We start from the raw sequence: 25,600 nt of genomic DNA, 5'->3' as shown, positions 1-25,600 counted from the left end.
TAATAAAGCGACATCAAGAGTATTAGCTGTTAATCGGGAATTTAGTCTGCAACCAGCAACAAACGAACCTTAATATCCCTTTATACGAGTATGTCATTATGCCTAACTACGGTATACAGCCGAAACGACTTTTAGAAATACTGAAATGCCATGAAAATTTCATTGTTATCAACAATAACTCTTATGAACTGTTTCCACGAAAAGCTAAATAAGAGTCCGGCAGACAGTTGTAAAAAAACTATGACTTGAAATAGGATATGCCAGAAGACATCAGTAATAAGGATAACAAGGATGGCAATTTTTCGGACAAGGTTGAAAATTCATACGCTTTCACGGGTCCGCCAGAAGCCTAATAGAGTCAATGTATGGCAACGTCTAAAGTTTTGGACAGTTAACGCTTCCAAGTCTCAACTTTTTTACTAAACCTGCTTGCCCGAAAGTGCATAAGCAGAAACCATCGCCGCTCCCGCACCGTAGCGCATTTATAAAGTCAGCACTGCCGCAACGCTGTACCACTGTGAGGTGAAGCATACCGCAAATCCGAAGGGGCACTGAGGGACGTTAGGGTTGTAGTTGGATTTGAGTTGCTTCAATTTTTCGTGTTCTTTCTTTCAAAGGATTTCGCGTTCATTTACCTGTTAGCGTGGATACCCAACGCCTAGAATTTGTTGTTGTAACCGATAATGCGGCGTCTAGGCATTTCAGTGAGCGGGTTATTTCTACGTAAAAAACGAAGCTGTCGGTGCAGCAGCTCCTTATTGTCGTAACCGACCTATTGTTAAAACCGGTATCGTTATAAGTGGGTTTGACGAGTCCCAAGTCACCTGGAAGCCTATGTGACTTCAGGTTCATTAAATGTTCCTGGCAAGAGGAACTTGAAGTTGCTCTTATAGTTCTAACGAGAACTGTAAAGGAAACTGCACAAAGCGTGCAAATCGTTCATACGGAGTGAGACAAAGACACCGTAGCACCAGGTTACTAGCCAGGATTTCTTTTTTAGGGGGGGGGGGGGAGGATGGGAGGATATTGGGGGAATGAGTCTACTTGTTCAAGCTTATTTACGTTACTTAATTGCGGCAAAACCCCAGACTTCATCTGAATTTCGAAAGTGTGGGGTGGGCCCGGGCCCCTGGGGCTTCCACCAACCTGGCTACGGGCCTGAGTAGCCTAAATGTACTATATTATCGCAGAACCATAATAGCAGATAGCCAGTTCTCGCCATTAAATTCCGCAGTCATAGCAGAAATTAAGTGTTGTCTTTGCCAACTCCGTTCTGAAGTACCTAATTCGTTTTAAGAGTTTTGTATGATACCTACAAGCACTGTTTTATATCAATGGAGTATTTTTTGCACTTTACATCCCCCATTTTTGTTTCTCACGATTATCTCCCGAAAAGCACTTGCAAAACCCCAGTGTACTGCCGACACATTTCTCCGGAGCAGAAGGGTGCAGGGAGACCAATTCGAATGTACGCACGCATTTTATGCGCAGAAGACGTGCGCTGTAAGGTCCCTGTTGCGCACAAGCAGGGAAGTATTTTGCGGAATAAGTTGCCAGGTGTCCAACTGCCATAGCTCCTGGCGATAGCGAAGGATGGCTAGCAGCAAGAGCTGGTCATGAGGTCAACAGTAATAACAATAATGGGGGCGGTTCGACTATAAAGCCTGAATATGTGTGCATAAGGTGGCACGCATCAACTAAACTTGAAAGTATGGAAGAAAAACAAAAGAAAGCTGGACTTGATTTGCTCGTAAGCCAGTGCTAAAACTATGCTCAGGGCGTCCCTTAAAAGGAAAAAAAATGAAAGTATCTAACCTAACGTATCACGTAAGCATCGCCTCCCGAGGCCAAATGCACGCTGGGAAGGCACGGATCTCATTCGAGTAGCCCATGTAGAGTATAGTGAACTATTAAAGGGAACGCTCGAATGCACACTATCAATATTCCTGGCCCTCTAAGAGCAAGTGGATTAAGAAACAATCTTCATGCAAGTCAACAGTCTGTCAAGAGGAGTCGGAACTTTTAACCACCAGTAGCCTCGTGCATATCTAAGCCACCATGATTCCGTAAGATAGCGAAATCGAAACATGCTGCTGACGCAGGTGTTCCCTTTAGCAGTGCACCCGTCTGTACATCTAGAAATGCTCGCAATCCGGGCGGTTACTCGGATACCTTGACGACGTTGTCTTGCGTGGGAGGCCTCCGCGTGCACGTAGGCCGTTTTCGTACTTGTGTCGCTTGATTTCAAAGCAGACGTTACACTAATAATATTTTTAGGTGAAACGACACAAAGCGTGACTATTCGCGAGTCTATTCGCATCGATCGAGCTGCACAACATCGACCACGATAGAGGACAGCCTGTACACCGGACAGGTCCGTCTTCTCGGTCATCGACTGTAAAGAATGCCCCACTCCTCGGACAGTGCTATCTTCGGTAGCGATATCATTATATATACCATGCCGTCCGTAAAACTAGACTAACGTAGTGAATGAAAAAGCGATGAACTCACCGGATGCAGAGAACGGACAGGGCTCGTAGAAGTACTTGGAGCGAGGACTTAGACACCTGGAAGACAAAAACGCAAAATAAATTCTCGGTATGCCATTAAATTCTCGATATGCCAATCCAACAACAAAGCACACCGTAGTGAGAAGACTTGTTGTGGGATTGTCCATCCAGTAGTTGATTTGCGCGAACCGATATCAATAAGAACACACTTTTTCATTAAAAGTGGAAGCGCGAAAGCCTTCAGCGCCTAATCATATGCTGGCATTGAAGACGTGGTGTACGTTGTGAGAACCCTCGTTAATTTCATAAAAGCCACAAAAATCAATGTTGGTGCGCGAATCGAATGCAGACATTGCGCGTTGAAGTAGTGTTATACAACACAGCTGTAAGCGTGCGCAGAAATACCCATCAAAAGAGAGAGAGGGAGGAGGGGGCGAAGAAACATTGCAGAACCCTCCCCCTTCTTAAGAGAATGCACGTGGTTGACTTTGCATCCCTTCTCTCAGGTCACTATGCAGCGGTCATTTACACCCCCTCCTCCTGCACACAGCTATGACAAATGCTTGAACCTGTTTAGGAAAAAGACTATCCAGACGTTACACCTGGCGACAACTGATCACACACATAACACTGCGTGTCCAAGCAGTGGAATCGCACCAGGCATTACAGCATGTGAATTGTGTAACGAATGAGTGATGCAAACTTTCTCACCTGCGACAAATGGTTTCGCAGTAACTTCTCATGCACGGCATCAACAAATCGCATATAGCTACGCACGCGCGCGAGCTGCTTTGCCCGAAGTCGGCACATTTTTGAAAAATACACACAAAAAAGGACACCACAGCATGCTTTTAGATGTTCGCTAGCCTTGAAGGCAGATTAAACGTGTAAGCACATGAACGTAGATTTCATCACTATTATTACCGCACTACTATTCACTTGAAAAGACGCTCTCTTTAGAATCAACAGATAAGATGTCAATAAATTCGGATGTGTGGCAGCTCCGCTGATAAGAAAAAGAAAAGAAAGAGAGGGGAAGCTCAGAATAATGCATTAGATATATAAATAACATGTGAGCCATTCTACATGTGAGTCCTCTATTCAAGCTCATCTATTTTTCTCCCTCTTAAATTATGTTTATTTCTCGGTCTATTTTAATTCATCCTCAATTTATATTTTTCTAATTCTCCCTATTTTTTCCCTTTCTTTCGTTCCCTCTCTTTCTCTATCTCTATGTGAGTATGCTTTTTTCCCTGCTCCTTTTCCTCCTCCGCAAGGTCACATGTCCTCCTCTCTCATCCCTTCCCCACGCCCTTGCTATTTGTGTTCTCCTAGCCACTCGCCTTCGGATTTTGCGTACGTGGATTCGAATCTCGAGTACCGAGGACACCTTTTCCCGTAAAATTTCTCTGCCTCCATTTTTCTCCCTCCCACCCTCTCTCTGCAGTGATCGTCTCGGCTTTCAGAGTTGTTACGTCCTAAGCCAGAGAAAACGGCGCTTGTGTTTCGTGAGCGAAGCAGTAGATGACGACGGCAATGAAGAAGGAGAAGTGAACGAAGAAATCAAGTATGTTAATGTAGTGACATATAAAGAAAGGACACAAATAAAAGCAGAGCGGGGGGCACCAGTTCTTCCGTACTTAATGTCATTTTCTGCGCCCGAGCGGCTTGGCTATAACTTGCGTTGTCGCGTAATACGGCTAAGTTGGCGCACAACATACCGTCCTGCAGCACTTAGTTTAAAACAGCACCGCGCGCGCGGAGAGTGGATGCAGCGACAGCAAGGCCACTGACCGAAGCTTAGCAGGGGCTAAGAAAACCACCTGAAAACTACGCCGCCCGGGCATACGTTTAGAAATCTCTCAGTTTCAGTCATCTTATTTTTTTTCTTTGCTCCTGAACACCCTTTTTCCAAGCTAAATTGCAAAGCCTCAATAGACGGTAAAAAATAAACAAAATGGATAATGAAGAAAGTATATAAGTATATATCAAATGTTTTCTTCGTGTCTTCTCGGAGACCAGTGAACGCACCACGTTAAAGCAGCAACAGCGGCGGCGGCAGCAGCGACATCAGCGTGGTATACCTTGCGAAAACGTGTTCCGAACATTCACCGCGTTGCTGCCGCTGTTGCCATACTCGTTTCCTCCTCTTTTGTCATTTGTGTTGGCAATTTTTCTACCTGCTGCTACCTCATCATGCTTTAAGGCACCGGCGTGCAAAAGGAGAGAAGAAGATGACGAGAAGAAGAGGAACACGCGCGCTCTCCGCTGACGGTAATGGCTTTCCTCGCGAGGCGCCATTCTTTCTTTGCGCGCCTCGCGATTCCTTCATTTTTGCGGCCAGGGGCCTTTACGGCATTGTCGTTTCCCCGCTCTCATTCTTCTTCCTCCTCTTTCGTCCGTCATGCGTTCTCGGGCGCTTCTCCCATCTTCGGGCCATTTGGCATTCCGTGTTTTGCCACCGAAGCCGCCGGTTTCGTAGCTTATTACACCACCGCCGTACAATGCTTCGGAAGCGTGCAGCTTGGTGAGCATCTGCTACGAACTCTACGACCGAACCCGATCCCCCGTTGATGCAATTCGCTTACTGTCGTGCCGTCCTATCGAAGTAGAAAAAGGGTCATATCCGGTAGAAGACTCAATCGTCGGAAAAAGATTGAATGAAAACCATGCTGATGTTGTAATCGCGGGTAACCTGCACTCGCCAATACGCCAATACAAGCGAACAGAAGACAAAGCCAACAGTAGCCGACTGTTAGACAATTAGCGATAAATTAGCCAAATTGAGCCAACAAATGTTGATCTCTTATGCACTGGCCTAAGGCGACTCGAAACAGAACACAACATTTTCCTTTCCAGTCGATTGTATCGCTCATCATGGGATGACGTCATCAAGATGACGGCGCGAACTCAGGTAGTATATGACGTCATTGTGACGTCAAAAGCGGTCACATTCACGTTATCTGTGACCACATGACTTTTTGCGACATAACTGCGGACGCCATCGATCAGTTTCCGCATATGATGAGACACCGAAAGCTTCCGTCTTCATAGTCATCATTTAGCTAGCGTTAGATTATTATCTAAACAACCTTATTGTAAGATTCGGCTAGTCATTAGTCCGGGCCCGGCCACTCATATGAAGTATGGAAGACATTGCCTTCCAGAAATCTTTCGCCTGCAGGATAGCCCAGGTTCGATGTCGTAGATAACTGTTGATAAGATTAGTAAACACTAGCAAAGTGGTGAAACTTCATTACGCACTGCGTACCTTGCAACTGCACTAGTAGTACTCACTCGATTGACAGATTGATATGTGGGTTTTAACGTCCCAAAGCCACGATTTGATTATGAGAGACGCCGTAGTGGAGGGCTCCGGATATTTCGACTACCTGGGGTTCTTTAACGTGGACCCAAATCTGAGCACACGGGCCTACATTTCCGCCTCCATCGGAAATGCAGCCGCTACAGCCTGGATTCGAACCCGCGACCTGCGGGTCAGCAGCCGTGTACCTTTGCCACTAGACCACCACGGCAGGGCTAGTAGTGACCCGAAGCGAATTTACAACGGTCTCTAGGAACCCCGCTCCTCCAGCTTTCGCTGTCACATCGCACGGCCGGACTCGACTCCGACTAGCCAGGCTAGTTGGAGTCTAGTCGAGCATGCAGTAAAGTCTATAGACTTCACTGCATGCTCCGCGCAAACCTGGCATTTTGTCTCCTTCTTCTCCTTCTTCTCCTCCATCTCCATCTCCATCTTCTCCTTCTTCTCCTCCATCTTCTCCTTCTTCTCCTCCATCTTCTCCTTCTTCTCCTCCATCTCCATCTTCTCCTCCATCTCCTTCTTCTCCTCCATCTCCTTCTCCATCTCCTTCTTCTCCTCCATCTCCTTCTTCTCCTCCATCTCCTTCTTCTCCTCCATCTCCTTCTTCTCCTCCATCTCCTTCTTCTCCTCCATCTCCTCCTTCTCCTCCTTCTCCTCCTTCTCCTCCTTCTCCTCCATCTCCATCTCCTTCATCTCCATCTCCTTCATCTCCATCTCCTCCTTCGTCTCCTTCTCCTCCTTCGTCTCCTTCTCCTCCTTCGTCTCCTTCTCCTCCTTCGTCTCCTTCTCCTCCTTCGTCTCCTTCTCCTCCTCCTTCTCCTCCTTCTTCTTCTTCTTCTTCTTCTTCTTCTTCTTCTTCTTCTTCTTCTTCTTCTTCTTCTTCTTCTTCTTCTTCTTCTTCTTCTTCTTCTTCTTCTTCTTCTTCTTCTTCTTCTTCCCTTCACACCAGCCAAGACGGTCTTCTAACTATCGCACGTACTCGTCGAATAACTCGTTCCTCTTTCTTTTTGTCACTCCACAGCTACACGGTTCGCGGTCATTTTAGCAAAACAAGCTAGAGCTTGGTCTCTCAGTAGGCACGGATTCATTTGCAGGTTCACGAGTATTTCGCCATCTATAGGTGACCCCGCTAATAAAACGTTGGTGCCCCGAACGCCCGTCCTACAATTAATTATTCAAATTAAAATCGAATCGGGAAAACCAGTGTCGAAATACAGTCGGCCAGACATCCACTGAAGCCAGCACCTATATATATATATATATATATCCTTTTTATTTTATCTTATTTGCTCGAGGACCGACACAAGTAAAACCGTAAAGTTGCGACACCGTTTCTTTCGCCACGCAGGGCACGAATTTCAGGCACCCTTTCTTTTCGTCTTCAACTTTTAAACCATTTCCCCGCCGACAGCGGGCTTTCAAAGAAAGAGTCCGATGATTACACAATTCGGGGGCAATAAGTGATTCCAGGCGACAACTTGCGCGGCAGCGGGCCATATATCTCCAACTGCTGCGTAGCAACAGCACAGCGTGTGTCGTCGATCCGCGCCCGTTCACGCAAACCATTCGAACAAACGGTTGGCCCGTCGGCTGCTTGAACAACAGAAAAGTCTATCATTGAACAACCTGGCGCATACCGATCCTTCGCAACCCTGTTCCAAATAATCTCTCTCCCTCTCTTAGGTTCGTAGGTTAGGTTTGGTTAGGCTAGCTTAGGTCTCTCTTTCTCTCTCTCTCTCTCTCTCTCTCTCTCGAATTTTATGTGGGGCTGCGGCAGGCACTGTCCCAGACGAAGCCAGTAAAACAAACAGGCAAGATACAGGAGGCAGGGTTATCGAATGTCTTTATTTATACTAACTTCGTGTAGAACAGAGCTAGCCACAGCGGAACATAAAGGTGAATCTACACCAGATGGGTTCGAACTATACTAAAACCTCCTATTTCGCTCTTCCTCTTCATGTGGAACACGCAAGTGCTCCTGAACATCTCTTTTCCATCTCACCAAACACAGTTACACCTTTCCCACTGCGCAAGGGGAGAGCAAACGCACAGGCATTCTCCAATAAAAGGGACAAAACGAAAAAACTATAGAGAGGGCGCTGGTGACCGTGCTTGCGCAACCCCATCAAGCTAACTTCCAGACGGCGCGGCCGTCTTTTTTAACTTCGTCGTCTGTTGCTGCTGTTGCTGCTGATTCGACGGCCACCACCGGTCTCTGAGGCAACCCACGCACGCATCGCGAGAACCTCGCCGCCATCGAAATGCGACAGATGTTGGCTTTCCCAACACTTTAATTTCGAAGAGGCCGCGGCCGGTGTGAGCATCAGCGAGCGCAGTCAGCCAGTGTGAGCCCGTGTCGGCTCATTTAAAAGCTAGGCAAATTAGCTGACGCCACGCCTCTCTAGCGCTATCCACGCGCGAGAGGCTTGAAGGTTTGCCCAACCTTCCACGCCAAACTGCCCTTAACATGCGAAGCTTCGCGACGAGACAGAAATAAGGAAATAGAAAGAGAAATCGGAAAAGCATTTCTGATAGGCTATTTAGCATACCGTTGCTGATAAGACCACCTGAGTATTTTACTCGTCAATGAAGTTTTTTTTTTTTTTACCTGGAACCTTACGCTTTTTTGTGTGCGTGATCAAGGTCAATATATGCTTCAAGCTGGATTGCCGAGCATATAACGAATAGCCCACACAATACCCACGCATATAATAAATTATTGAGTGTATAGAAGACTCGTTATATATCCTTGATTATATTTTAGATATATAAAACATTTAGTGTATTGACTTACCTATGAGTATAAACCGTCCGTGATCCCCTTCAGATTCCATGTATCCTGGTTCGACTGCTGTACTAGTAATTAATGTTCTAGCGTTAATATCGCTACGCTTGTACCCATTAATACCTTAGTCTTCGTCAGGCGAATAACTTGGCCGCTTTATGCATAAATTGTGCAGAAGAAATCACCGCTTTGAGCAGTAATTCACTTCATTACAAACACATGGAAGCAATACGACATAAGTTCCAGCGATTTCGCCGACCAGCAGGCCCGCGAAGCGGCCGCCAGGTACTCCCTGTCGGTCCCTACGCGGGAGACGCCCGCTACGTCTTAAGCGCGTCCTGCCAGACAAAAATAGTTTTTTTTTTCTTTTTTCTATTCAATTCCATTTATTAGAACACGGATGTTGTACAATGAAAAAAATGACGCGAAAGTGGAAAAGAAAACAGCCGAGGCTACTTCGCTATTAAGAACAGCGTGTCCCAACACTGTCGCCATTTACAGTTCAAGCGATGCGCAATACAAACATGTCAATCCCATAATTCTAATGAATGAATGAATGAATGAATGAATGAATGAATGAATGAATGAATGAATGAATGAATGAATGAAACAGAAAGGCAGGAAACATAGAAGTTAACCAGAATCAGGCGCAGTTGGCCTACTTGCGTTGGGTGAAGGAAAACAGAACTAATAAATAGACAAGAGCAAAAAAAAGACGGAAAAGAGCAACAATTGCACTGACACGTATATCTAGGCTAAACTTAAAAAAAAAAATAGAAGCCAGAGTGAGAGGTGTGTACGTAATTGAGGAGGATAAGTTCCAGCATACGCTCTTCGGAAAAGCACCGCCCCAGCCGAGAAGAGGGTCCCCTAGGTAGCGTTCAAGCGTGCCCGATCAAGAGCATCCAGCGGATCACGTTCGTGCCTAATCGCGACCGAAAAAAGCCCCCGAGTAAACTAAAAGGTATAAGCTCCCACCGTCACCGCTTGTGCTGATGTAAAAGGTCGAGCGAAGCCAACCGTAAGAGCCACGCGGTACAGTAATTAACAACGGGCTGAGAGAGAGAGAGAGGGTCGAAGAAACTTCGAACGAGAGTTCCGAGTCAAAGATGGAAGCTTATACGGCGTGCACGTACAAGTGCAGGAAACCTACCGACTCGGCTGTCGCACGGAGACGGCACCGTAGCGAAGAGAGAGAGAGAGAGGGGGATTCAAGGCTGTGCTATTCGATGAGGAAAAGAGAAGGCAGCGGAGGGCAGGCACGCGCGTAAGGGCTCGACGTGATTCATTAATTCGGGCCCACTCCATTAGTGCCTCTTGCTGTGAGCGCCTTGCCTTATAAGCGCCGGCCGAGTATACGTCTCAATGAGAGCCAACGAGACGTAGCGGCTGAGTGAGATCGAGAGCGGAGAGGCAAAAAAAAAAAAAAACACTAAGCCGTAATATAAGACTCGAGAACTAGGCATGTAGTATATAGCACGCTTCTACTTTGCGCTACGGCTTGGTTTGACTTGGCTCGGCAGCGGGATCACACATAGCAACCAGCCGTTGCCCGGGAAACCAAATAGCCCAATCACGAGGCCAATTGGCAGAGACCGGAGGACACGCTTCGGCGCCTTGTAACGCTATTCGTAGAATAGAAACTTTGTCTTTATTCATTATTGTCTTTTTTTTTCTTTCCTTTCATATTGCTCTTGTTTAGGCAACTACATGTTGAGCTCACGTTTTCGGTCTGTGACCTTAAGTAGGGAGGATGGCTGGGTTGGCGACAGCGGGGTCCACTATAGAATCGCCAATGCCTTTCGGCAGGCGGCGCAATCATCACTCGTGTTGCTTGAAGAATTAAGCTGGGTTCGAGGATTGAGATCCCTCGGTCACCACAAACTGCTGAAAGCTTTTCAAACATCTGATATTGTCGCTCTTGCCTCCATAAGAGAGACAGAAAACGTTTACGAGTAAAGGGTAAGCTAGCGAAGGCTCACCCCTTCACTAGCTCACCCACTTACTTTCAGCCCCCTCACTCAGTAAAATCAGCAAAGAAAATAAGAGCGTGTAATTGTATTTTATTGCCAAAAAAAATTCAATTTACGCAGTAGTGAACATGCTCTGAAAATACAACGTTTGAAAGTTTGTGAGTTTGCTCTGATCAAAATGATGCGCCATCTTTTTCGCGAATGTGATGAAACAGTCTTCTGAGTACAAGTAAAAAAAAATGAGCAAAATTTGGAGAGCAGTTCTTTAAAAAAAAAGATTTCCGAATTAACCAAGTTTTGTTCTTTTTTGATGTTTCGAGCAAGAAAATTCAAAACTTTGAAATTTCATAGACAGATTAAAATGCAGAGGATAACTACACACATAAAGTGTTATCAGTTTTGTAAATATGAACAAGCTATGACGTTCACAGGAGCAGAAATCGCGCCCCGCGAACGAGTGAACTTCATAAACGCCGCGTTTTTCGAAAATTTTCAAAAATATTTACATTGCCCCGAATTCGAAAAAAAATCAAGTGAGCTATTTCTTCATAATTTCTAAGTGCGCTAAGAAAGAAGTTATTTGCAATACATAGCTCGCGTCACTGTTAGCATGATCGCGAAATCACCAAAACGCCCTTTTTGTAAAATGGTCGTCGTCAGCCGGCGATGCATGCTTCTCGATTTTTCCTTGGTTCAAACATTTTTTATTTAAAAACAAAGCATGATTTCGAGCTACTCGGCCATACGGGCTTAATATGAAGAAATACGAGGAAAATCAGAGATATCAAGTATACAGCGTTTCTCGATCTTTCGGGGAATCGGTCAGGTGATATTGCAAGGTTGCCTCCAAACTCACATACTACATGGTAGAACGCATTCAATGCAGAGCAGAATTTCTCGTGGTTTCGGTAGTTTGCGAATAAACAGCGTGCGAAGCTCTACAATGACGGAATGTGGCGGTCTGATGTTTTGAGAAGGGCACTGTCTCTTCCCTTGTGATGCTAGGGTGCAGGGGGGAGGGGGGAATAAGTTCTACCCAGCCTGTAGTGGCTGGGAATGTCTTCACGACAGTTATAGCGCGAGAAGAGAACGACGACACAGAGACAAGAAGGACACGAAGGTCCTTCATGTCTTTCTTGTCTCTGTGTCCTTCTTGCCTCCGTGTCTCTGTGTGAAGGTCCTTCTTGTCTCTGTGTCGTCGTTCTGTTCTCGCGCGATAACTATCGCCATGTCATACCAACTAGCCCAAGCTGCCACACTTCTGAGAATGTCTGCATGTTTTCCCGGGATGCTCTCAAAGGGGTCACCCAGAATTCGTGAATCTGGGGCGAGCAATGAACAAAAAAAAAGGGGATGAAAGTACGACTCACCGTTGCGGAGATCCCGTACTCTCGACGAAGGGGCCGAGGCGGACGCCGTAGACTCCGTAAGGGTCCACCACGCCGCCGCAGTCGTCTTCCGGCTCGTTCAGGCAACTTGAGGGCTGCACCAAATGCGTCGTACCACGCAAAGACCCCACCAAGGTCATCACACGACCTCGTTACGCGGAGATCGCTGTCCCAAAATTGTGCTCTTTATGTGCAGCAGTTTACGGTGAATCACTGCGCTCTAAGCGTTGCTTTTAATCCAACCGGGTTCGGTCCCGGTTACCCTCCATACTCTTCCTTTAGTAAGATGTAGAAGATGAGAAAGCAAAGCATACCATTGTAATGTATTGTATAGAGTAGAAAGGTGGCGAGAAAGACAAGTGCGGGTGAGGAGAAAAGATGAGGGTAAATCATATCATTGTCCTGTATAGTATAGCAAGGGGGTGAGGAAGAGAAGAAAAGCAGAGGAAGCTCCGCAGTTCCCTCAGTCTTCGCACCAATAGTGAGCAGCTGCCCCATTTTTTTTTAGTTTTAGCGTTGTTGATACGAGGAACTCAATGATAGTATTTACAGAAACTAATTAGCATCACGCCTACACAATAATAAAAGCGACATCGCAGTCACTAGAATACGGGCTTATAGAATGTCATCCTTCTCAGCGAAGAGACATCCAGAAACAACAGTATTTAGAAGCAAACAGCACGCGCACACACGAAGGCAAACGCCGATGTGCGCATAATATATGGGAGAGCTATTGCAGAGACAGACCCCAAAATGAAGGCGTGATTGACGGCACTGTCAAGTTGATTTCGTGGGGTACTTATGTTGTATCGTCTCAAAACATAGCACAAAAAACAGTTCAGTGAACTGCTAATAAAGAACATTGGCGTTAGATTAAATAGAACAATTTATACTGGTCTTTAAACTAGGTAACGTTTTATTATTTTCAATGATGTTTAAATTTCATTTTTTAGTATTTTTATGAAGAACCTGGGGAATTTTACCGAATGCGCAAGAGGTGTTCACCACGACCACGACTGAGGCACGCACTCTCAGCGGTTGCGGGGAAAAGTTCCAGCTACAGTCAGGAAAATTGACCACTATATCTGTTCTCCTCGACAGCTAGCTATTACGCAGGACCTGGTTAAGATTGTATTAACAACAATTGTAAGAAGGTACGCCGAAATGAGCATTATCGATTGGTTTGTGCAAGGACAGGTTTCTTTAATACTGAGTCCCTTACCCCACCCCCTTTAATTGATTTCAATTGTACTCTATATCTACAGACAGCTAATGTCTCTACAACTACACACTACCACTACGAAACAAAAAAAAAACAAAAAAGAAGGCCGTTACCATGTATTTGCCAGGTCTGTAATAGCGAGGCGCCCTATAGGCCAAATTATTGGTAATGTCATCCTGAAACAAAGAAAGAAAAAAACCAGCGAAAAACAAAACATCAAAACAAGGAAACAAGCTGATGATGATGATTATTGTAGTGATGATGATGATAAGTGTTATCTTATGGGGCAAAGGCCACTGATGGCCAAAAGAGCGTCAGGCTTGACAATGTCGTCAATTCTGTTCCACTAAATAATTTTGAAGGCAACAAGGAAACGGTATCGAAATCACATCCTGACAGCCGGGTAAAATACATATTCTTTACTTTTATGTGCACGACATCCATTCTAACAATCGATCACTAGGTAAAACAAAGATGTATCTCTCGGAACATTACGCCTATAATGATAGCACATCAAAATGTAGAGAACCCCAGGATGCATGCGCAGATTAAACTGGCCTAATGATGTCGAAAAACATAGCCCGAGAAAAAAAAAACAATTTCGACAAATCAAGCTTCAGATCACGGACTTCCGCATAACCCAATTTGGTCATGAGCCGGAAAAAAACATATATAAGTGTTCTATTACGGTTACCCAACCATTACTCATACTAATAGAAATGATTAGCAAAAGCTCGGAAGCAAGTACGAGTCAGGACATTTGTATAACCAATGGATGTGAAAAAAAAATAACAATTTTTGTTCAATGCAATGAGCTCGCTTTCTGCTGTAGAGAGCTTTTTTTAAAAGAGCCAACACAAATTGCATCTTTAGGTTGTCAACAAATTCACGATAAATGTGTCATTTGAACATTTCAAGCCACCTGTCACGACAGTCTAATTTTTTGCCTCTCCTCATAAACGATTTCCTCCTTTCTGTCAGACGCGAATGATCACAAAACAAAACGATACTTCCGGAGTAATAACTGTCTTCCTTCATCTGAACGAATCCGCGAATTTTCGACGGCAGCTTCTGCCCAAGTTTAAGACAAAAGATGATACAAAAAACACCACTAGAAACCACGGAACATTATCGTGAAAGACCTCATTCGCTCCGCCATTGCCGTTGTTACCTCTAACCGGTAATTATTAAAAAAAAAAACTTCCTCAAGGATTACAAAACTTCGAAGTCATGCGCGCGTTGGCTGAACGGTATAATCTGGCTGCGAAGCAGACGCGTCCGGGATCGCACCAATGCCAGCGATTTCACTGAAATTCATCTGCTTTTTCTAGTAAGTGAAATTAAAGCATCGCGGAGGGCAGAAGACCAGTTTAATGTTGACACATATAACAGCGCTGCGCCCATCATCTCTGTCCTCTGTGCTGTTTTCAATTCTAAAATGTCACGCGCATTCGCCCAAGCATCCCCTACAGCTTCACGAATATACTATATAAAGATATTTCATTTGGGGGGGGGGGGGACTGCAAGAAGATACTTTTTTGTTTCACTGTTTATACCATCATTCTCGCTATTTGTTTTACGCTCTAAAAAAATATCGAGTAGAAAGGGTGTCTTTTTGTCCCACAACAATAATCGTCATCAGGCTTGCGTGCGCTTCCTTTTTTGAAAACTTGGCGCTGGCCACTTTCCTGTCGAGAATGCAATGTAACCCTGATAATGAGCATGTCGATCGTGACCGGAATGTACCGGGCGCGGGGCGATAGCGCCAGGATGGAACGCAATATAGATGACAATTATTGTTGTGGGACAAAAAGACACCCTTTTTACTCGCTCTTTTTTTAGAGTGTATCCATAATATTTTCGATAAAAGAATTTCACCCCTGAACGCGTATACATTTGTGCCAGCCAGCTAATTTCAACTGCTTGAACAACAACCATCTCCATTTGCAACAGCCAATTTCGCTCAACACATAACAGGTCACCTATACATCTATAAGTGTTCCGTGAGCACTGTTGAAACGATCACGGGATGAATATAAAAGCAAAAAAAAATGTTGGCAATAAAAGCAATAAAATCCCGTACGCAACACACGTCAAGCTCGCGAACTGGCTGTCCTGACTCAGCAGCCAATTCCAAGCGTGCACAGATAGGTTCTCGATCCGAATTCTTTTCCAACAAAGTGTGTGACATTATTACGTGTTGTCTATTTCACTTCTCTTGCGTGTGCGCGCCACACTCTAGTCCGCAATGAATCCCTACCGACTGACTCAACTTTTTTGCCATTCGGAGGAGGATCATCGATCCCGCCAGAGTTCTGGTTATCATTGCATCTTGCCTACTCTCTAAACTGCTTACCGAATCAAACACCACGTCTGTCTGCTGTAAAAGCGAGCCAATTAAAGCTGCTTGCTCCTAACGGGCAAAGTGAACCTAACTACAACTTACCAACAAGCCGAAATGTTTGATCCCGCATCTCTCGAAAAAAGCGACGCGAATCGATAAACGAAAATCAAAAATAAGAAAAACGTCAAAAACCCGAGTAGCACGCCGCAGTGCGCAGGAACAGACGAGAGGAAGTGTCGCACCGGAAGCTGAGCAAAGTCGGCAGCCACTCGTCGCTTCCGCAGTTCCTCTAGTCTCTCGAGAACGTCCTGGAAGTGTGTCCGCAGTTCTTCCGCGTAGCGCCTCGCGAGACTGTCCAGGTCTCCGCGACTGCCGTCCTGCAGAGAACAGGAAGAAGAAGAAGAAGAGACGAAAGGAAGTTAGTTCCTGGAAACACGACTCTTCAGTTAAGGAGGTAGAAACCATAACAACAACGGAGGAAAACAAACAGAAGAAGGGCGACCGCGAAATATAGGTGCACTCAAATAACCGAGCAGAGTCATCATCTCTGAAACACGACTCTTGACTTAGGAAAGGCAAATCCTTTTTCCCACCGAACGCAGTGCGCTCAAGAAATCACTAAACAACATCTGCTGAAAGGAATCACTGAATTATATAAGAGTAGTGTATAGAAAATGGGCGTAATGCATGCTAACATGGCATCAACACTGACCCAATATAGGCGACTACGTTGGCCGGAAACACACGATCCCTTACGGCTGCTAGCTGGAAATACCAGGGCAGCAAAGCATACAAACACCTAAAGAAGAAACACAACTAGTGCCACAAGCGCTGAACAACTGAATCTTACTGGCGACGACCCGATACATGTGGCCATTTCTTTATCGATTTGATGAGACAACGGAGATAAAATCACTACGATAAACAAGTAAACAGATGTGATCGCATATCTGGAGTGTCATCGTCTATCGGCATGTAACCTGGTCATACTTTACCGAGGCCGGAGACCCGTGTGGCTGGGGAAAGGCTAAAAGCGACAGGCCACGTCGGCATCAACGCGAGTAATGCCAAAAAACTGCGGCTGATCACTTTTGCTGAGAATCGGTGTAACAAGAAAGTGAAACGCATCTTAACGGGTTTAGTTGAGCGTTTACTGAAGATTATTACGCCACAAGGGCGAAGGTGTGAATGTTGTACAGCAACAAATTGCATAGTGATGCACTGCAGCGCGCACCTCAAGTAGAGAGGCACGAAATGAGCATGTACAGCACGAGCACGGACTAACGGCGCTCGCAGCTCGACACTTAAAGTGCGCCGTTCAACCAAAAAGACGCCCAAAACTAATGCATAAGTATACACAGGACAGACCAAACTGTCGCAATTCTTACTTCGGAGCGTGTGAGCAGCGTGCTGCTTTCATAAACGCACCCGTGGCAGCAAGCGAAGTGACCTTCTTGCTCACCCGAATCACGAGTCTGATAAACGGGCGCAAGAGAGACCACGCTCGGTGGAGGCGACGCTCGTAGAAACGCGAGAGGCACCGCGCCCTACGCTACACAGCGCTAGAACCACTGTGTATGTTACAGTTAAGTAACATAGTAGCGCATTTGTTTACCGACGCCACTAGCAACCACGCACTGCGGAGAAGCTGGTTCACAGGCCGCGCCATCAGAAAATCCAGAGCCAAAGGAAAAAAAAAAAAAACGACCGCTAAACGGCCGCAGTTACTCAGCATCACTAAAGGGCCCCTAAACCCCTCAGAGGCCGAAATGTAGATGTGGCGTTGCCGATGTTTACGAGTCCGCAGTGAACGCTGGTGGAGTTCGATGCGTTTACTCGTTTCGCTCTTTCCTTCGCTGGGCTGCGTTCATCGTCGCATTTTACCACCTATCTTAGTGCGCTTTCTCAGCGTCCGAGATGGAAAAATAACAAGCGCGAACATCTGCTCGCAGAAAACTGGCTTTCTTTCGCCCAATGAGAAAGTCTCCCGAACACAGCGCCACAGTGCACGTCATGCCGACGGTTCTCGATAAAGGAACGCCACGAAGAGGAGTACGCTAGCGTCCGTCGGTGGTTTAGAGGAACCTTAAATACATTAAATGGGCCACTAAAACACACAATCTTATATAAACAGCGCCTTGGAGTACTGTGAGCCCGCTCGAATGAGTACTGAAGAGCGCCGACGCAAATGACAGACCAATTTAAACTGCCGCAGCCACACCGATTTTACAGTTCATATTTACGCAGTCTGCAATATCCATAAAGTGTGCATCAAAGCCTGAATGCTAACTTGTCTTCGAAGTTCACAATTTTTTTTCAAACATTTCTAGTTCGCATGCCTCTCAACGTAAATACCGGATGTGTTAAGTTCCTTCGGCAACATACCTGGCTGCAGAAATAACTTGGGAAATATGAAATAACCATGGTGATATTGTAACCTGCTGTCTTTATTTTAATTGGCTCGATTTTATCAATGATGTTATTCGTCTTTCACCCGCTTCTCAAAACGATCACACTTTGCGAAATCAACCAACAGCTCATCGCAGATACCTAAGCGACGGCCACAAAATGAATATTATTCTAGTGACCTCTAACACAAATGAAACATTCCGGCACAAGTAACATTACGCACTCCGGTGCAAAAAGTAGTGCGCACAATATGACCCGCGCCCACGAAGAACAACCTCCTACACCCTTCAAAGTGCGACAGACGTCAAAAGCTCACTGCTCCTGCAGAGTCATCTTTCCCTCAGTAAGAGGCTTTCAAAGGAGAAGCCCAACGCGAAAGAGGCCTGCCACGCGCGTCGAACTTATTGTTCTTCGCCTCGTTTATTTTGTTGCTTTCCTATACTTAGGTTCTTCATTTTGCAATTATTTTCGCGCCTCCTCCATCACAACCTCTCACCAGCTTTACTCCTTTTCCAGACATTTCCCGCGCTTCTTTCCAACGCGTCGCCAGCGGCATCTTGAAGAGCCACTTTGAAGGCCCGAGAAGTTCGGACCATGGCCAGAGGCCCTGCGCAATACAATTACCGTGGGCTTCGGTCCGATCGCCACAGTAAACACAGTAAATATATTGTTGAAAAGGGCTTGCGAGGCTCACGCAGACTTTAGACTTTCCTTAGAACAGGATAAAGAAAGACGAGACAAATGAACGACTACTTTGCGAAAGCATAGAAGAAAGAAAGAAAGAAAGAAAGAAAGAAAGAAAGAAAGAAAGAAAGAAAGAAAGAAAGAAAGAAAGAAAGAAAGAAAGAACCACCGGCCGAACAAATTCCCTTTTTCCTTCCAAATGAACTACGCGGGAAGACGGACGATAGAAAGGGGTGGTCGTTTTTCGGTTCATTCTAAATCCCAGAAAAGCCACCTAGGAGCAGGAGACGAACAAGAAGACGGGAAACAGATGAAGACAGAACACGATGGAAAACCGAAGGTAGATATAAGAAGAGGAACAAGAGGGCAGTCGATCCACTGTCCCAAGAAAAGTGTTCCTTCTTGAGAGCAATGGTTGACCGAGCATTACTTCTACCGATCTACTTTTCCTTTTTTTTTTTCGACATGCGGATAAATCCAGCACGGGGGTTTCGCGCACCCTTTATACGTGAGCGTGGTTATAAATTTCAATTTCCCGCCGTCCCCAAACGCACTCTTTTTATTCCCTCCCACTTAGGCGGCGTTTCTTTTCGGAGAATTCGCCCCGCAGAGGATGGTAGATATAGAGGACATCAACGGGAGCCTAGCGTTTACGTTACAAAGGAAAGTAGGCCAGGATAAAAGGAAGAGAGAGAATGAGAAGCAAGTGCGACGTCACGGCATTTCGTTTCCCTCTCACTCTCTCATTCAATTCATCAACACCGTCTGTCGTCTTCCCAGCTGAAAAGAAGATTCGTAAAGTATAACAGATGTCTCGGTGAGCGTCTCTAACGTTTTGTCTCTCTCTCTCTCTCTCTCTCTCTCTCTCACACACACACACACACACACACACACACACACACACACACACACACACACACACACACACACACACACAACATACATACATACATACAAGATATAATAACATTATCTGGTAATAAAAAAACGAAGACGCCGACCAAAATAGGAAAAAAATGTAATGACGTTTCGACAACCCGAATGAGAGATTCGCTCACAAGGCTCTCTGTGTCGAGACGTCAATACATTTTAAAGACGATAGTCTTGTTTAAAGCCAATTTTTTTAAAGTCTTAGGACCTTCGACGCAAAAATTTTGGTCTGTCTGTCTGTCTGTCTGCCTGTCTGCACATTTGTCTGTCTGTCCACCCTTAGCGATACTCCAAACGGCATCAACCGACACTCCAAACCAACCCCATCCGCAGCGTCCACCAATATTGCTCAATATTTAGCGTTCGTACTTGTGCGATTGTCAATTAGAAAGCAATCATTGCGCATATCTGAGGCACCATAACAACACGTTAACATTCTGCATGTGTTTTTTTTTTTTTACTAGAGAAGGCATACATAAGTAATTCTAAGGACCATAGCGCTTATCACGCTGCACTGACCAGGCAACACTTCCTTTCGTACGAAAATGCAAGTGTTTCCAACGCTAAGACGACACGCTGGTGGTACCTACCTGTGGCCTTGCGTTCTACACTTTATCGCCTCCAATACGGGCGCGCAGGGAGCGCGCACTTCGTTTTCCAAGATAACTGCCAGATAGCGCTCATGTCTCACGTGTGACGTGACTCGATGCGCTCGTTCGCCTCCGCTGCACGCTCGAGGCACACTGACGCAGCGCCTCCAGAATACCATTCACCAATTTTCTTGCGCACAACATCAAATAAACGTTCTGTTCACTCTCTCCGGACGCAAGACTATCGTCTTTCGACGACATTTGCAGTGTAACATGCAGATATGGGACCAATTTTTTTTTCGCTTGTGGTCAGAGTACTGATCTGTTCATTTATTTATTGTTCCCGACCAGACGAGTGTCCGCATATTTCAGTCTTATTACTATCTGGGCTTTCATCTGGCTATATCCCTATGTTATGCAAGCGCACCGCATTGCAGGGCTGCACACATTTTGACTATTTCTGGCTTTGCTTTTGTTTTTAACGTGCACTGATATCCCCCAGTACACGGAGCTCTAGCATTCCGCTCTTTAATCGAAACAGCGGATCAAACCAACGGCTTTTGGGTCAGCAGCTGAATACCTCATCTACTGCTCCACAGAGCAAAAAAAAAAAAAGAAAAAGAAAAAAGATAGAAAGAAAAAGAAAGAAAAGGCGTCACGAGTTTACTATTTCAGTCAGTAAAAAAAAAATCGAACGAAAAATTCAGCTCGGTCAGTCGGAATACGGAAGAAAACGTCCATTCGAGAGACGCAGGCTTTTCAAAGAGCTTGCAACGGAGCTGCGTTATACGACCAGCGCTTCATTTTCGAAGTTGCGAGGAAGTATATAGGGCGCCGGGAAAGCCAGAGATTGAGCGGTTCGGATCGAGTGAGATTCCGAAACGACAACAATGCGAGCCCCCTTATACACACCACAGCGAAAGGCCCAAGCGAAGCATTCGAACCACGCGCGCGCCGCGTCGCGCCCGCCAGTGGTGGCGCATCGATTGTTGGCGAACTCGTGTAAGACGCACCGATAAGTGAAAGGTACCATAACTTTTCCTCCTCTCCCCCATACATCTCTCTCGTCGTTCCCGCGGGCGACATATACACTCCATTTTCCTCCCGCGCGGACCGAAGATCCTTTCTTGCCCGCGTACGACGGATGGGAAAGAGAGGCGCTGCGCGCACCGCGACAACAACGAACGATCGCCGGGAAGGAGTCGGGAAAGGCTTGCGAACGCCGGAGGGGAAATAACGTATAGGACGGGGCGTGGGAAGTGACGTAAGGGAAGAGAGGTTCCCAGAAGGCGAGAAGTATACACAAGCACGAGAGTGTATAAGCGAGCGCACGCCCTGATTGCACCGGGTGTCGAACGACGCGCGAAGAAAAAAGCTAGAAGAGAGAGAGAGAGAGAACAGAGGGAGACGTTGATATATGACGGCAATATGTCAGTGCCCGGCCACACTTTTCGTCCTCACTGTTGCAATCCTTCAGCGCGAGCGAGAAAACGGTGCCTCGACGATCCGGCCGGGCCTTAGACGCGCAATGCCTGCCAGGCCGTTCCGGTGACGTTCGAGACAGCGCGCAAGAGAGCGAATTTCGCTGTAACGAGAGCAAGACTTCTCCTTCTCCACTCTCCTTCTTCATCGCATCGTTGCCTGTTCTTTCTTTTTTTTTTTTCGTTCACCATATTTATCGTCTCCTTCCGGCTTCGCGCGTTCGACGGCAGCCGGTGATGGAGGTTGCCCACTGAAAAGGCTGTCGCTGCTGCTGGCTGCCATCGGCAGCAGCCACCAGGTTCAATGCGAAGCCTGACTTCTTTCCCTTATTCTACTTCTTTCTTCCTTTCTTTGTTTTTGCGTTTTCCGCCGCCGTCTTCCTCGCCACGTGTGGCTTCTTCCGTTACAATCTCAATCACCGTCAAAAGCGATCGGCGCTGTTTCACTAACGCACGCGGCCGCAACAACGCGGCGAAGAGGACGAGGAGGAGGAGGAGTTGGAGGTGCGGAACACGGGTCTCCCCAATTATGAGGACGCGTCACACGCGACGGAGGAATAACGGCAAACGCCGATGCAGAGCTGACACGACCATGCCTTGAACAGAGTCGGCTGCGGTGGCGGCTTTGAACGCGCTGAAGCAATATGAAACGCGACCTGCCGAGCCGTCGTCAATTAACGGTTGAGTAGAGATGGCTGTAGTTGCTGTTCGGTATCTACGCGACGGCTGTGCAACGGGACCTGCCGAGCTGTTGTCGATTAACGGTACGGCATTCGGAGGCACTGAACGCTCGCAAAACAAAAGAGAACAAACCATTGACCCACGGACGAAAAAGTCATCAAGGCCGGACATTGGCCATTACAAATGACTCGTGCTGTCGGTACGTCCGCAAAAAAAAAAAAAAAACATGGCCCAAGCACTCTTTAAAGAAGTTTAACTAGCAAAGCTTAAACGTGCTGCCTTGCTGTTCATGGGTGGGTTCATACCGGCAATTCCTTAAAGTCTTCCTTGCTTATTAGTTGCGTCTGTCCAGAAAGCCTAATTGGATTTTGCCACCTGCACATTCCTTTCTTGAAATTTAATGGACCAGGAGTGAGTAATATGGATCGTTCAATTTCAGTCTCACGTAGCGCTAAAAGTTATTTGCGTACATACAGGATGGCCGAACTTCGGTTTCGTCTTGTCGTATACAACTTCGATTTGATAAGTCGAATTGCTTCTCCACTTCACCATAGCCGCACTATTATTGCCTATTACAATGCGATGAAGTATGAAAGAAATTAAAAAAAAACAAGCGAACAAGACCGTAAATACTGACGTTCACACAGTTCGCACAAACTGCGCGTCCACTGCCGTATGTTGCACGCATTTGGTGCCACTCGAAAAAGCCGTCGATAGCGACTGGGCAGCGCGCGAGAGCTATGTCGTCCACGTATTCAGCCACGCGCAAGAAAAAAAAAAAAACACGGATAACAACGTTGAAAACAGCTCGAAGCAAGCAAAATGGGCCGACGTTTCTGGACAGCCAATCTTATGAATCACGCCGCACTCACTATACCAGACGCCACACCTCTGTCTCTCGTTATCTCTCTTTCTATTTTGATAAGAAAAGCTCGCCTCGCCGAGCAATTTTTATCAGTAAAGCTCAGACGTCGCCGACAAGAACTCTCGACAGCAGCAGCCTTTCCAATCTCGTTTCCATCACGAGATCACCGAATACGTTTTCGCAACTCGAAGGAGCTATATAACCCTTCTCTTTCGTCACACAAGCGAAAGCTCGTAGACACACACATAAGCTCACCCACCATCCACACTCGTGTTATTTCGTCAAAGCCCCCCCCCCCCCCCCCCCGGAGTCAAACTATAGACAACCATTTTCCTTTTTCGCGATTGTGATATCCCAACCTTGCCCGTGCGAAGATTCGATAACGAGAGAAAAGAAAGAAAAAGGAAACAGCAACAATTGTTCACCTACAAGATCCCTTTCGCTATTGCGTCCGTCGATATATGACCAATCCCTGCTTCGAGCCTCCCCCCCCCCCCTTTAAGATAAACTTCTTGTCAGCGAGAGAGGCGGCGGCGGGCGTAGCACATTGCAGAAGCCACGGTTGTCACGGTGAACGTAGACGCGAACACGTCCGGCTGCCCGTCAATATTATATATATATATATATATATATATATATATATATATATATATATATATATATATATATATATATATATAACCAAGCATGTCCTCCTCTTGGACACTGTAGCAATCTCGACGCCATCCCTATAGTCTAATGCCGGCGACATCTGGTCGTCGCCGCCTTCTCATTCCGAGCCTTTCTCCCTAAAAGGCTTTTTTTCTTCTTCTTGCTGTTTCGCTTGCCAGCATTTCAGCGTGCGTTCAACCGGTTGCGACACAAGCCTTTTACTCCGTTCACGAGGGGCGAGAAAGTGAATGAGCCCGGACGGCCAGAGGAATTCCCGTACACTCTGGTTTTACCGTACATTTTTTTTTTCCTTTCGTCCATCCGACGCGGCCATGCTGTATATCCCAGCTGCTTCTCTACAGCTGCCTCCTTCATCGTCTCGTCGAGAAAGGGATTCCCGCCAGGCCCTGTTGCGTTTTTATCGCGCGATGCGAACGAATACATTAAGACGACGCGGCCAAACAAGAGATGCGGGCCTGACAGGCGAGGCGAGGCGGCAATGCTAAACGCGCGCACGAACGCACACGTCATGCGCGCCTCGATGCGCGACGAGAGAAAAACCTCGACGAGACCTATAACGTCGAGCTGGTGGTGGTTTCACGTATAACAGCACACAGCCCCCTTCTCATACCGCCCCCACTGTATGTTCCGTGAATCGAATAACATAAAACTGTACGCGTGCGTTTGTGTAGGAGACCGAGCGTGTGAAAGGGCGACAGAGAACGGGCGGATTTCTATTGAATATTGTTGCCGCTGTTCACGCATTAACTGTGACTGAATCCTGCAGGGTCACTCATTTGTCCTCCGTACACTTGACGTTACGTTTTTGACGGCGAAATCAGTATTTTGACACGCAGTATAACTAGGATATAACCCTAGTTATACTGCTAGTGGGTGAGCTTTTTGAAGGCATGTAGACGGTGCAGACGGATCCACTGTTAAAGGTGCGTGCACGGCATGTTTGAATTTTTTTCTTATTTCAAATAGATGATGGTTTATATTCGCAAAAGACTACCGGTGATTGGCAGTTCTGGTTCCTTTTGACAGTTTAGAAGCTGCATAACGATTGTTTTCTTCTCAATTTATTGTAAGAGGGCCGGCAATACGAACGGTTCTCATTGTAGCGTTCCATTTAACAGTGTACCGTACTGTAATGTACGCGGTGGCCATACAATGAAATCACGGGGTGAAATGAAATTATGAGGACTTACGTGCGATACCAAGAGATTATTATGAAGCCCGATCCGCTGTAGGTGCATCCCGATTAATTTTAACCACCTCCAGTTCTTGCACCGCCATTGACTCTGGCAAAGGGAATTCCAGTCATTGTAGACGGCGGATAGTCCGGTGTCAACAAGCCTCCATAAGATGGTTCTAAGCGCTAAAAGCATAACGATAAAAAACAAGAACGTTTTATTCCTTCCTTATTCAACCGAATTGTTCGCTTACTTGCATTACTCGAGTCACGACACCTTCGTAATACATAGCTCGTTTTGCACGTAATAATGAGCAATATACCCGACAGAGAAAAGAAACACGAAACCTGTGAAGCAATGTCGGCGCGTATTCCTGTTATCGAGACAAGTAACCAGGGGCTCCGTAGATCCGCTACTCGGCGTATAAAGGAGATGGCAATTTTTTGGTGGTTATTCGCGTTCTGTGACGGCATTGACCAACGCATGCGGATCGTTTTCGATGCGCAGGAGCGAGGCATTATGGGATCACACCATATCCCTATACCCTCTATAAGACTGTTTCGAAA

General features: G+C 46.2%; 1 protein-coding gene across 3 annotated transcripts in view; it reads right to left on the bottom strand.

Annotated features, from left to right (window-relative positions):
* The window catches only part of LOC119174539 (SAM and SH3 domain-containing protein 1), a 347,279-nt gene that overhangs the window by 219,768 nt on the left and 101,911 nt on the right, over positions 1–25,600 (bottom strand). For 2 of the 3 annotated variants that reach the window (XM_037425489.2, XM_075895480.1), the window contains exons 2-5: positions 15,790–15,924; positions 13,317–13,379; positions 11,964–12,076; positions 2,512–2,567 (exon numbers count right to left, since the gene is read on the bottom strand). In XM_037425489.2, coding sequence (XP_037281386.2) covers positions 2,512–2,567; positions 11,964–12,076; positions 13,317–13,379; positions 15,790–15,924 — 367 coding nt within the window. The remainder of the gene's footprint in view (positions 1–2,511; positions 2,568–11,963; positions 12,077–13,316; positions 13,380–15,789; positions 15,925–25,600) is intronic. The other variant, XM_075895481.1, reaches the window with a different exon arrangement.

This window comes from Rhipicephalus microplus, chromosome 5, assembly GCF_043290135.1.
Source record: "Rhipicephalus microplus isolate Deutch F79 chromosome 5, USDA_Rmic, whole genome shotgun sequence".
NCBI classification, from domain to species: Eukaryota; Metazoa; Arthropoda; class Arachnida; order Ixodida; family Ixodidae; genus Rhipicephalus; species Rhipicephalus microplus.
The sequence above is the reverse complement of the archived record's forward strand: the minus strand, read 5'-3'. Positions and strand labels throughout refer to the sequence as shown.